The sequence below is a fragment of the Ruditapes philippinarum genome, unplaced genomic scaffold, assembly GCF_026571515.1.
Source record: "Ruditapes philippinarum isolate M1 unplaced genomic scaffold, ASM2657151v2 ctg2442_1_1_1_1, whole genome shotgun sequence".
NCBI classification, from domain to species: Eukaryota; Metazoa; Mollusca; class Bivalvia; order Venerida; family Veneridae; genus Ruditapes; species Ruditapes philippinarum.
In genome coordinates, this window is record NW_026866355.1 from 23120 (window position 1) to 35650 (window position 12531).

General features: G+C 29.8%; 2 protein-coding genes across 3 annotated transcripts; one reads left to right on the forward strand and one right to left on the reverse strand.

Moving 5' to 3' along the window:
• The first annotated feature begins 415 nt into the window (after positions 1-415).
• LOC132732251 (uromodulin-like) lies at positions 416-2802 on the forward strand. The gene is made up of 4 exons (XM_060718641.1): positions 416-618; positions 975-1142; positions 1703-1807; positions 2653-2802. Exons 1-4 carry the CDS (start codon positions 558-560, stop codon positions 2754-2756), a joined length of 438 nt encoding a protein of 145 aa, XP_060574624.1. The 5' UTR covers positions 416-557; the 3' UTR covers positions 2757-2802.
• A 3019-nt stretch (positions 2803-5821) lies between these two features.
• Positions 5822-11380, reverse strand: LOC132732253 (pancreatic secretory granule membrane major glycoprotein GP2-like). Of its 2 annotated transcripts, none has more exons than XM_060718644.1 (7): positions 11259-11380; positions 10798-10830; positions 9964-10173; positions 9369-9536; positions 8512-8562; positions 7472-7585; positions 5822-7073 (listed from the first exon to the last, which is right to left on the reverse strand). In XM_060718644.1, exons 1-7 carry the CDS (start codon positions 11302-11304, stop codon positions 7018-7020), a joined length of 678 nt encoding a protein of 225 aa, XP_060574627.1. In that variant the 5' UTR covers positions 11305-11380; the 3' UTR covers positions 5822-7017. The 2 variants fall into 2 exon arrangements, with proteins under 2 accessions (XP_060574627.1, XP_060574626.1); XM_060718643.1 differs by having other exon boundaries at positions 8512-8655.
• Between the last annotated feature and the right edge of the window lie 1151 nt (positions 11381-12531).

The following is a 12531-nucleotide window of genomic DNA, read 5'->3' on the forward strand; positions in this document are numbered from 1 at the left end:
ATATATTATTAATTATTTTGTTGTTTCTATTTTAAATTCAAATTTCAGGGTTGGGGTAATACACTCTTTCGATACAACGGGTCTCGGTTTTGTTTTTTTGTGTTTATGGGAAAAAAAAAAGTTTTTAATTGACGCCAAAAAATTATTATGAACCCAATTTTTTTTTATATGGGAAAATAGTTTCCCCACTTAAAAATGTAAAAAAATAATTACCGAGCACCCTTTTTGTTTAAAGTGTTTTCTTAGGGGTTTTTTTTAAACTAGAGTTTCATTAAAAAAGTTTAAAAATTTCTCGAAATTTTATTAAATATTCAAAAAGCCCGAAAATTTAAAAAAAAATAGGGTTTTTTTTATAAAATTCAGGAGTTTTTTTATAATGTGTGAGCGTTGGTTTACGATTTTATTTTTCAGAACCATGTTTGTTTAAGAACAACTTGGACCTGCCATATTTGAATACCAGACATCCTTCAATTGATTTCTCAGCATCGACAGATGACTACAAATACTGTGATCTTTTTGCACTTGATCATGGCAAGTGGTACTGGAGCAATTATAACATGACAAATTACTGTGTCGATCATAGAAAATGTGGAACTAACGACCCGATTTATCTAAATGGTTTGATTTTGTTTGATTTTTTTATTTACCTTCCATTATTCATGTCTGAAATACAATTTGAAATTTTCAGAAACTTAATTATATGTAAAGATATACTGATTAAATGTTATATGGCAAAGACTCATTCAATGTTAATTGTTTGTCATTATTTTATTTAAATATTTAAAAGCTTATTATCGAATAGAAATCAGTATATTTAATTATAGATAGTGCAAACTCATTAATAGTTTTATTTAATATATTTTAAAGTGTTCTAGAACAAAATACTAGTATTCATCATATAATAGTTCATACAAAATCACTTAAAAGGTTATGAAAACCGACAATATTAATATTTCCAACCATAAATATTCCAGGAAGTTTACCAAGTCCGGAAGACGGTGTTGTTGATGCAACAGCTTGTGTTCGAACGTTTGAAGATTGTTGTAAAAACAGTTTAAATCTGAAATTGAAGAACTGCGGATTTTACATGGTTTATTGTTTCATTGAGATTGAGACGTCATGCCACAGCAGGTTCTGCTTTGGTAAGAGATTTGACAAAAGAAATTTGAGTCTAAATCCGATCCTTTGTCGAGTATATATTTTCAAACCGTTTCAACGTTATTCATATCTAATTCTTAAATGGACTTGATAATTAATTCATATCACTGAGTATTTTGAAAAATATTTAATGCAGATCCATGCCAATATTATTTAAAAACTTTTTAGCCTCATCATTCTCTTATCTTTTTACCACCTCTCTTTTGGTGTTCTGTTTCAATTTCAGGAAGAGTATTTTTCAGCAGAATAGCTGAAAATGTCTTTCCCTTTTGGCCATTATTGTGATTAAGTTCATACGGAAGAAAAAATCTCTATTTATATTTTCCCAATATTATGAGAAATTATTTCACATTAATCTCTGCTTGCTTAACGTAAAGCATTTATCATGCTTTAGATCTTTTTAAAATTATAAAGCATAGCAGATTTCCCTTTTCTTCAGACGAAAGTCTGTATCATTCCTGTGCCCATAAAGCCTGCAACATAGACTTCCAATTATTTAAGGCAGAAGAAAACATTTAACGAATCTGATTTTGAAATTAAACAGATGTTAACCTGGGGGTAGAAACCACACAAACGACTCAAGCTACCTCGAAACAACCAGATACTGATAGTGGAGATGATGACGACGAGAAAAGAAGGAAACACAAAGGTATAAATGAATTTATCTATGATTTTACATTAGATTTTTCGAACAATGTTATTTTGTGAGCTTTTTTTGATTTTATACAGAAGAAAATAATCATAGAAATTGTCATAAATATATGTTATATATGTTTTAAAAGCAAGCCGATATGTACGTTCATCACGTGACGTAGATTTATTTTGTAAACCACCAAAATACGATAACAAATGCGTTGAATGAAAAGCACTTCCATGCATTTTTCAAAAAAGAAGCCGAAACAGTACTTAATGTAGCTGATGGTTTTAATCCGATAGAAAATCTCTTTAATACAAAACAACGGCAAAACTTAATTTTCAAAACTGAACGTTGTGTAATGATAGAAACTTATTTTCATACAGTGCTGCCATTGTTTTGATGTATAGTTTATTATTCTGAAACATGTATTTTTAATGATAGAATAGTAGGTTTTTCAAAAGAAAATGTGCTAAATTTTATCATTTCCATGCAATGTCTTTTGAAATTAATGATCATGTTTGAAGGTGTGAGATGATAGACACGAAGTATTTATTTATCATTCTTTGATTTAAATATTCACTTTTTTCTGTGTTCTTTTAATAGTTGATGATATAAAAAAAATACTGTAAAATATGTGAAATAGTCATGTTTGTTTAGATCATTTTATTAATCAAATCAAACAGTTTTGCAAACATGTACACCTTTCTGTCACATTTCAAGTAAAATAGAACGTATAAAATAATAATACTTTATTTAGACTTAGTATAGCCAATGGTTAATCGTATGTTTTGAAAACAAATCCATGTTTTTGTATTATGTGTTTTAATGTATGTATGTGTTTATATTTGCGTTTACAGATGAAGCAAATAGTACAGAAACTGGATGGATTGTTACAGTTGTAGTATTAATTGTAATCATCCTGGCATTGTTGGCAGTGATTATATACATTTGCAGACGGTAAATAAGCAAAATATATATTGTAAACAAAAGAATCTGGCCTGAACAATATTTTTCCTTAAACTATTATATAATATGACACATTTTTAATGTCTACATTCATTATATAATCTTGGCACAGTCATGCTACGTTATATATACTATATACACGTTTGCTGTCCTTTTATGAAGTAATTTCTTGTTTTCTCCCTTAGTAAGGAATTTTGTTGTATTATAAATACGTTCTTAAGATTCTTTATACATTTATTAGGCTATATGGCCGTATATAAACGATTGTTTCCAAAATAAAAAAATTTAAAGGATTTGGATTATATATCCAAGGAATGTTTTGTATAGGGCTAATAACCTGTAACAAACTTTATAACGATTTTTCAAAATTTTCACGGTGTTGTAAAAACATTACTTTTCTATTAATCAATCAAAGTTTTTTCTTTTATAGACCCTTTTTGGGGTAATGGTGATGTATCATCTTTTTGTTTAACTCTTTTCAATAAAGTTTAATCGTTGATATTTATATAAAATTGTCAAATTTACAAATTCCCAGGGTGCTTTATTTGCCTGTTGTTGTTGTGTTTTTCCAAAAATTTCCTATTTTTTTTTTTGTAATCGTTCCGTGAGTCTTGTGAAAAAGAGGCAATAAGAAATTTGGGACCCCGTATGAAGACGTTTTTTAAAAAGAAAAACTCATATTCATAAAAAGAATTTTAAAGAAAATTTTTTAACACCGGTCGAATCTTAAAAACAATGAGTTAATTTTAGGACCGTGGATTGTATTGAAATGACAAATCCTTGATTTATTTTTATCACACCATCAATAGCGAGGTAATTGTGTGTGCACGCTCGGTTACACTCTTCGTGTTTTCTAGTTTTGCTTTTTTTCATTTATTCATACAAGTGGGGGAAATGAATCAGTTATGCATGACAATCAAAATGTGTATACCTGATGTTAGATAGATTAGATATAGAAACCATGGAAAGGAAGATAATTTTATTATTTGAATATATATAAATACAATATGTATATTTCTAATGAAGAAAAAAATTCTTTGTGTGAATATGATCTTTCGTAGCTTTGTTCAAACAAACTTTTATTAACTATTACAATTATTAGTGTGTATTCATTCTTTTAAAGAATAGACGAAAGAAGATTCAAATGCTTAACAATTTTCCGTTACATTATACATAAGTAATGAATATGAATTACTTTTGTTGTGATGTATTTTTTTATTATTTGTTTATCGTTTTCGTATTTCTAAAATCTTTTAAAAAAGCATCAGAAATCTTTTAAAAAGCATTAGAAAGTTTTGATTATATAGTTGAAACTTTTATCCCCTAGGTCAGGTGAAAGTGTCATAGGTTGCGGTATATATTAATAGTTGTGTCCTGTGGAATAAGACATATTCTTCTAGTAGTAACGAAACTTTAAATTGCTAATCAAAATTTATTTTTTAAATATGAAAATATATCTTTGATACATATGTTCAATGTATTATGTATAATGTTCTTATGTTCAATTGTAAAACATATTATTTTTTATAAATTTTTATCTAAACTATTGTTTTAAATAAAAATTATTTGGACAGCGACATTCTAATTTCAGGCAAAAAACCATCAGCACTTAAGGACCATAATGGAAATACGTCCTAAGTATGATGTCATTGATGTGGTTTCATTCCGCATAAACGTTTTACTTTGTTATTGTTTTATCATGTATAATAAAATATATGTTTTACAATGTTATTGCACAATACTGAAATAAATCTATCGATCTATCTTCATCATAAGAATCAGTATCTTTGAAGGTCCACGAAAATTATACAACGTTTACAGCTGTCAAACAGCACATCACAGACGTTGTATTAAAATTGGAGAAAAATTAGAAACATTCGAGAGAAAACAAAAGGTGAAACTCTTGTAATAATCTCAAGTCCGATTATTCTGTCAATAATTCTAGGGAAACATTTATCACAAAGTGTTTGAAATATGTATATAAAGCTTTTTGGTTAATGTTTCGCACAAGCTGCTTACTCTATAATGTTACAGATATTGCTTTAGTGTGCTACAGTGCAAACAAAGACGTGCTTGTTATATAGCTGTTTCTCTGATACCTATAATGTACACATTTATGTTTAATGTGTTCTTGTTTAAAACTTGTTTGAAAGCCGACATAAACCTGGCATTTTGAATGTCAGGCGGAAGCAAGTTCCAAGAAGAAATAATTGACCGTATGAAAGATTTAGAAAAAAAACGATTATTGAAAAATGTATATTTCTTAAATGATCCAAGTTTTGAAGGCTGCAAGAGGTGGTGTTTACAACAATAAATGGAAAAGTTCCGATATTATAATGGGTTGACTCATTTTTTAAAGAAGAATTAGTTTATGTTTTAGTCTTAGATGTTTAAGAGGCTCAAGAGAAGAATCTTTTAAAGTTTTACAAATGAAACCAATTGTCTTGCTCCGTGATAATCCTCTGTATATGCTTTCGAGTTCCTCAGATTCTGCAGTGGTATTGTCTCGCTCTACATCCACATATTCAAGAAGCGGGCGAATGAAGGACATACAAACAATTTCAAGTGATACTTAAAAAGTTGACACATTGTCAAGCTTTGTGAGTAATATCCATTAGGTAGGCACTCCATGAGCCATCGTTAGGAAAAGGAATACCAAGATGGGGAAAGTGACATTCACTATTTGAGACCCGCCCTTTCTCCGTCTTTCTTTATTCTCAATGACTTATGTTTTATAACGAGTTGGACAAACGTTGCGGTAAAACTTTGTTTATTCAATTTCCAAATAAATTTTGAATGGATGCCTCATTTGTGTTAAAAATGTTATGATGGGGCGGGTCAACAAATGTTTTATAATGGGCTATTAACATTTTATTATATGATTCAAATCAATAGTGTTAATATCATCTATATACACGTATTTACTACCCCCTTCCTGTTTATATCATTAGAAAGTAGTCCAGTGCTGCTCAAGTGTGTACGCTGTAAACATCTTTCTTTGTTTGGCTTTATAGTTTGCATTTTTAGTACAGAAATTATCAATCTTATAAAACAAACATTTATTATCTTTTATTTGTCTGAGTAAAGACATCAAGTAAACACAAAAAGGTTAATGAACAAAAATATGATAATATGCAAAAAATACAGTGGCTATTTTTCGGAACAAACAAAGATGATTCGAAATATGTTCGTTCCCTAAACCTGTCCTTTATCTCCAGCAAGTTTTTATATGTAAAAACAAACAAAAAAGGTGACATTTTGCTCATCTTTTCACTGTTAAACTGAGCTGAATTGACTATATATTTTAAAAGAATGACTTTGTTTATGGTGATTGACCAAAAGTGGCTATTGGAAAATGTTTCGGTAAAATATAAATCTGCCTAAAATATAAAAAGAATGCCGCACTCTATTTATAAATTTAATTATACAGGCAAATTCCGATGGAAATTTACATAAAGTTTCTTGGATCACGTGAGTTATTTATTGTTCATGCAAATGAAACAGTTTCTGGCAAAAAGTAAACTTAAGTTGACTTTCACTCGGTCACTCACTATATACCCTTGGATTGACATATTATTACTTTAACAGCTATATAAAACGTTAGAAAAGTAATATAACGATAAGTTTTATTTTCACTTGCATGTCTGATTAATTTTCAATTATCAGTAACTAAAATCATTATCAAAATGTATATTTGACAAGTAAAAAAGTATGACATATTAATAAATTAACTACAATTAAATAACACGTAAATCATTTATTTCCTATTAACCAAATCTACAAGTTTTTTTGTCTTGTTTTGATTGTCTCAAAGATATCCCTTTTCCTGTGTATGAAAAGGAGAGTTCAGTAAAATGTCAACTTAAAATAAAAACAATACAAAAAGAGATATAAACGGCTTGACAAAAAAACCTCGATTGCCCGCTTTACTTATAACAAAAACCTCAATCACTTTTGTAGCCAAAATCATAACTTCCGATTATTTCATTATAAGAAAAGTTACGGTTAATGATTCTGAAAATAATTACATTTTTGAGTGTGAAAAGGTTTTAATAAAATGTTAATAAAAAGACAAGAAAAAAGCAATACAAAACGGTAAAAAATGTTCCTTCTTTTGACTTGTGACCTCCATTCATACATTATTCTTTTTCCCCGTCAATGAAGCCTCATTTCATATATGTTCAAGCAATATGATACGCGATTTCTAAGATTAAAACAACTTCACAAAATTTTAAACAATCACGTGTACTTTTTGTTCATGGAGTCAACATCGTTAGTTTATTGGTTTGTTCATCTTTTCCATGGATAAAACCTACAAAAAAGGAAATATTGATTTTAGAAATCCCTTTGCAAAAAATAAACATTGAAAAATAGTACAATTGAAGTATTTAAAAGCTAATATTCATATGCATGTGGCATTTGCGTATTTATTTATAATACATATTCAGTACAGTTAATTTTCTTCTAATTGCAGTTATTTGAATATTTTAAGATTATGGAAAGTTATAATTCTTAAAGATTTAGACTCTTATATATAGAACAAAAAAGGTCCAAATAGTTTACACTTTAATTATTTTACTCATACTTTTTTTTTGGAGGGGGGGGGGGGGGGGGGGGGCGTGTTATTTATTGCTCTTAAAGGATCTTATCTGTAAATTTTGGAATAATGCTATTCGGTGTTCACATGCATACATGACGATGGGTAATTACCTTTTGACTTTCTGTAAACGATTGAAGATATGACAAACACTATTATGATTACTGCTAAAGAAACGAAAAACCAAACTATCAACGCAATTTTCACCCAACTTGTCCTACACGTTCCTGTAAACGGAAAAGAAAATACTGACATGCTACATGTATACATATTAATTTTCATACCGGGCGGAGGGAGTTTGCAGCAGGGGTCGAATATACCTTCTACTTCTTTCTAATGAAAGCAATTCATTCTTTATTCACTTTCGTTACAATATAACTTGAAAGGTTCGAGTATAAGAATTGAAACGTATTGTTTTTAAGATAGTATTTTGTATAAAAACTGTATGGATATCAAAATAACTGTACAGTTTCAGTTTTTTAATAAGATTAAATATGATATTGAATCTTTTAGTCTATAAGAAAACTTGAATAATTTAAAACCATAAATGTTTCATGGCTTATTCCCCTTTTCTTGAACGGGTATTAACTTTAAATCCATAAAATCATTATGTATTTGCAATCATTTGTTAGGAATTAGGAATTGTATTAGGCAATATAATCAAAATGCATTCCTGACCATTGATTGTACTTTGAAACAGAAGAGCACGTTATCCCCATAGCTACCTCGGGTAGCCTTGCGATAATTACAAGTTGAAATGCCCATTTGTGCCAAGTATTCTGCATTCTTAGAATTTGGCCATATCGAATCAATACGTGAAACACTTTCACGAGGTCAACCGCCATTTTAAAACCTGGCATACTTTGAACTATGAATTGTTTTTAAAATTAGATTAATACTGCACCCACTCTCCCCTGGTAGGAAATAAACCATGCCTTAACTTGAAACAATAAATGGAAATGTAATTTGATCATTTTTCTTGGTGAATTGCTCTTTAAAACAAATGTCGAATTGAATTAAAAAATTCTTTCACTTAAGTTTGTCATTTATATCTTAAAATCTGCCACTGTTTGAAATTGCGGTTGACTTTGTGCAAATGATTTGCGTATATAGCACCGGCTTGACCTCTTCTCTTTCACTGTACACTTCATACCATTTTGTTTGTCAGTATATACATCTCTTCTATCTTCCCAGCTATCACTATCTGAATCCATCAAATATGTCAAGTCAACAGTTGGTGTTTTTGTTGATTTCATTGTTGTTGATAGTGTTGTTGTTTCAACTTTTAAGTCGATATCTTATATATGAAAAAAAAAGAAAAATTAGAAGAATGCAGAATACCCTAAACAAGATCGTAACTATGTGTAATAATGCATGAAAAGATCTATAAGTAATAATATAAAAATAACACATGGGTTTGTGTAACAGTAAAATATCCCGAGGAAAATGCTGTTACTCGAGGCGTTATCCCGAACAATAACTGTGATGATATTTTTTATGAATTTATTCTATTTTATTTAGAAAATAGACTAAGTGACAGTACAAATTTCTTAGTCACATGTTCTTAGTCACATGGTACATTTGCATTAACAGTATAAATAGCGCCCATTGGCCTATGAGAAATTAACATTACACACAAAGTGAGGGGTAACAATGCTAATTGTAGGCCATTATCTCGTTTAAATTCGTCTTTAAGTGGCAACAAATTCTACCCATGCGACCGGTACAGGCTAAGATAAGCTGACACATGTGTGCCGTCTGATCATGGGCACACACACTGTTTACTATTCAATCAATACATATTTGAAAACTTCCCTCAAAATGATTAATGGTTATGTTCAGATTGAAAGATCCATTTAAAATATTTATCGTGGTAACGGTTAGATGCGTAACATAATAACAAGCATAAAAATGTATAATGCAATAATTATCCATAAAGATCAGATATTACAAAATTCTCGATTGTCGAAGTAAAAAAGGATCAAAGTTGGTTTTTTAAAAAATTCTTACCGAAGCAGAATCTGCTGTGACAAGAGGACTCAAGGTCAGGGAAACAATACACCATAAAATCCCAGCAGTTCTTTAATCTCAGATTCAATGTCTTTGCACAACAATTTCCAAACGTTCGAACACAAGCTGTGGCATCAATAACGTTGTCTTCTGGACTTGGTATGCTTCCTTGAATATAAAGGTAACATTTTTATCATTTAAATATCAATTACAATATGCAATTTGATAAATTTGTTTATTATTGAACACAAATAGTAAATATAAACTAATTCAGTTATTCAAAATTGTTCAAGAAGCACTTGCTTTGAGAAAGACACTGTTAAATGTTGGGCGTTAACATCACAATTGCCTATTCTCCTTTACTTATGTCTTTACTTTTTCAATTCGTAGTATATACATTTCTAAATTAAATTTCTTTTTACAAGATTAAGAATTTTGAAAAATGTCATGATTGCTATTACCATTATATTGACATTATGTTTGTAAAATTATTGTATTAAAGATGATGTACAATTTACAAATCTTAATAAAATATCTGTTCTGTTTATAAAAAGACTAGATTGGTAACAAAATTTAAATGATGAAAAAAGCAAACCATTAAGATAAATCGGGTCGTTAGTTCCACATTTTCTATGATCGACACAGTAATTTGTCATGTTGTAACTGCTCCAGTACCACTTTCCATGATCAAGAGCAAAAAGATCACAATATTTAGTGTCATCTGTCGTTCTCGAGAAATCAACTGAAGGGTGTCTGGTATTCAAATATGGTACAATGTTTAAGTTGTTTTTAAACAAACACGGATCTGAAAAAACAACAACAACATAATATCATAGAACAATATGATAGGCTCAGAATCATTTACGTATATGTTGCAAATTGGTTAATAAGATATAATCATTTATGAACATTTATCAAATAATTGAAATGATACTTTGACGTTAACTTTCAGTACTGTACGTAGACCATGTAACATGTTCAATTATCTTGCATTTGACGACCATTGCTCAGGTTTCTACGAGGGATGTTGGGAAAATACGTACATGTATATGTTTGTAATAACCCTGCCATTTTTTGAATAATGTAAAGAAAAAACATCAGCACTTATTGAGTTTCTAGATTTTTCTATGTGTGTGTGTTTTGAAGAAAACAAATAACAAAAAATGCACCCCTTGTACATACACTATTTCATAATATCATATTTTGTCAAATATGCTGTTTAATGGTAAAACTATTTGATGTTGCACTTATCTCCCTTCCATTAATTGGAAAGAGGTAATTTACATTATAATTTAAAATTTTCCAAACTATAGTTAAACACACCACAAACGATTGGCCGATATTTTGTAAATAACATTGTATACAAAAGCGTATCATGATGAAATCAATAGGTTAAGATGTAATGGAATTGCAGTTAAATTAAACATACCAAAATCCGTTGCGTCACAAAGTCCAGCATTTCCTTTAAAACAAAAGAATGGTCCATTAAGTAATATAAACTTTGAACATATGAATACTGTAAATGTAAAGAAAATAATAAGACCAATTAAAGAGGATAAATAAGAAAATTTGGCAGTGTCAGAGAATAGATTAGACAGAAATGACAATGTCAGTGAATAATATGCATTGGTGTTATTAAGACCAAACAGTATTTCCAGTACGATACAAAATTCAGTATTCGTTGACATTTATTATGCTATACAAATATGAGGAAACTTTTAGTACTAAAATGCATGTACATGTTTATGAATGAAATGTTCATAGCTATCTTAATTTAGAACATAAAGTTATATTATTGTACAAAGATTGAATCTTTTGACAAAAAATGCCAGCTTTTCTCAACGTTCTGTAAAGTAAATGATAATAATATGAAAAACATAAATAATTTACCAGCTTTAAGAAGGCAACACAAGCACAGAAGCAGGAAGAGCGCCATATTGTGTGTATCCGGAAAGATTATAAGTCAGAAAAATATCTGTAAATACCCTCTATCAGGGACAATTTACTTCAACTTCTTTTGTTAGGTTTTGGGAATTTTGCCACAGTTGTATCATATATGATATATAATCAATGCGTGACCTAACAAAGGAAAAAGCCTTATTTGCTAATTAAAATGTTAAATGGTAATGCTCAATAATCAAATATGATCACGCGATACAGAATATCTTAAGGAATCTACAACGGATTTCAATATCAAAATACAAAAACGGGAGAAACCCACATTATAGAGCCTGGCTAGACTGCACGGACACTCGGTCAATACCTGCTGAATTGCCTATCTCTATATTGGTGACAAAGTCAAAGGTTTACCTATTTAGAATTTCAAACAGAAATAGTATAACATAGCCGTTCGGTGAACTGAATAGAAATAGCATTAAATTGTGAATCGGGCGATCAGGGTTCAATTCCCGGACGGTGCAGATCAATGTCGTTGTGATCGATCATGTAATCTTTTGTATGGTCATTCGCACAGTATCTCTGCTCTTGCATGTACAGGAGATATCAGTTCCTTGCGAAAGTGAAGGCAACTAGTACTGGTAAACGGCTGGACAGCTTACCCAAGAACGATATGATCTGGTAAATTTAACGTGGCTTCCTGTCGTGATCCAGATAGTCAACTAACAACACCACCAAATATTTATAGATAAATCAATTATTGACAATACTATCTTGATTTTTGCAACTATTCTTATTTCATCTGTTGTAATCTACTTGTTTAGTATAAACATATTCAGCAATCAATTTTGATCATAGTAATCTACTGTTGTCTTAATTTAAGTTTGATTGTAATCTACTTGTTTAGTTTAAACATATTCAGCTACATATATCTTTATTTATCTATGATTGTAATCTACTTGTTTAGTTTAAACATATTCAACTACGTGAATCTCTATTTATCTTTGATTGTAATCTACTAGACTAAAGTTTAGTTTGAAATATTAAACTCTCCTTATTTAACTTTGAATGTAATCTTAAAATCATTTCTTTTTAGAATAACTTTCGAGTTTGCTTCCTGGAATAAACTAGTACTGATGTCAGTTCCTGAATGTAATTAGGCTGGTGTCATGTAAGGAAGAGGCATGGTCGTGATCCTAGTGAAACTCGAGCCCACTAGCGCTAGGTTTAGAGGCAGACACAATAACAATTTAGCTTTATTCCATTA

Bases quoted from the DNA above. Each gene is read 5' to 3' on its own strand.
- LOC132732253 (XM_060718643.1), bottom strand. From the start codon at position 11,304: ATGGCGCTCTTCCTGCTTCTGTGCTTGTGTTGCCTTCTTAAAGCTG. The intron at 10,831-11,258 runs GTAAATTATTTA...TTTGTTTTAAAG, and splicing joins GTGTTGCCTTCTTAAAGCTG to GAAATGCTGGACTTTGTGAC. The intron at 7,074-7,471 runs GTAATTACCCAT...CCTTTTTTGTAG, and splicing joins CGTTTACAGAAAGTCAAAAG to GTTTTATCCATGGAAAAGAT.
- LOC132732251 (XM_060718641.1), top strand. From the start codon at position 558: ATGACAAATTACTGTGTCGATCATAGAAAATGTGGAACTAACGACCCG. The intron at 619-974 runs GTTTGATTTTGT...TAAATATTCCAG, and splicing joins CGACCCGATTTATCTAAATG to GAAGTTTACCAAGTCCGGAA. The intron at 1,808-2,652 runs GTATAAATGAAT...TTGCGTTTACAG, and splicing joins GAAAAGAAGGAAACACAAAG to ATGAAGCAAATAGTACAGAA.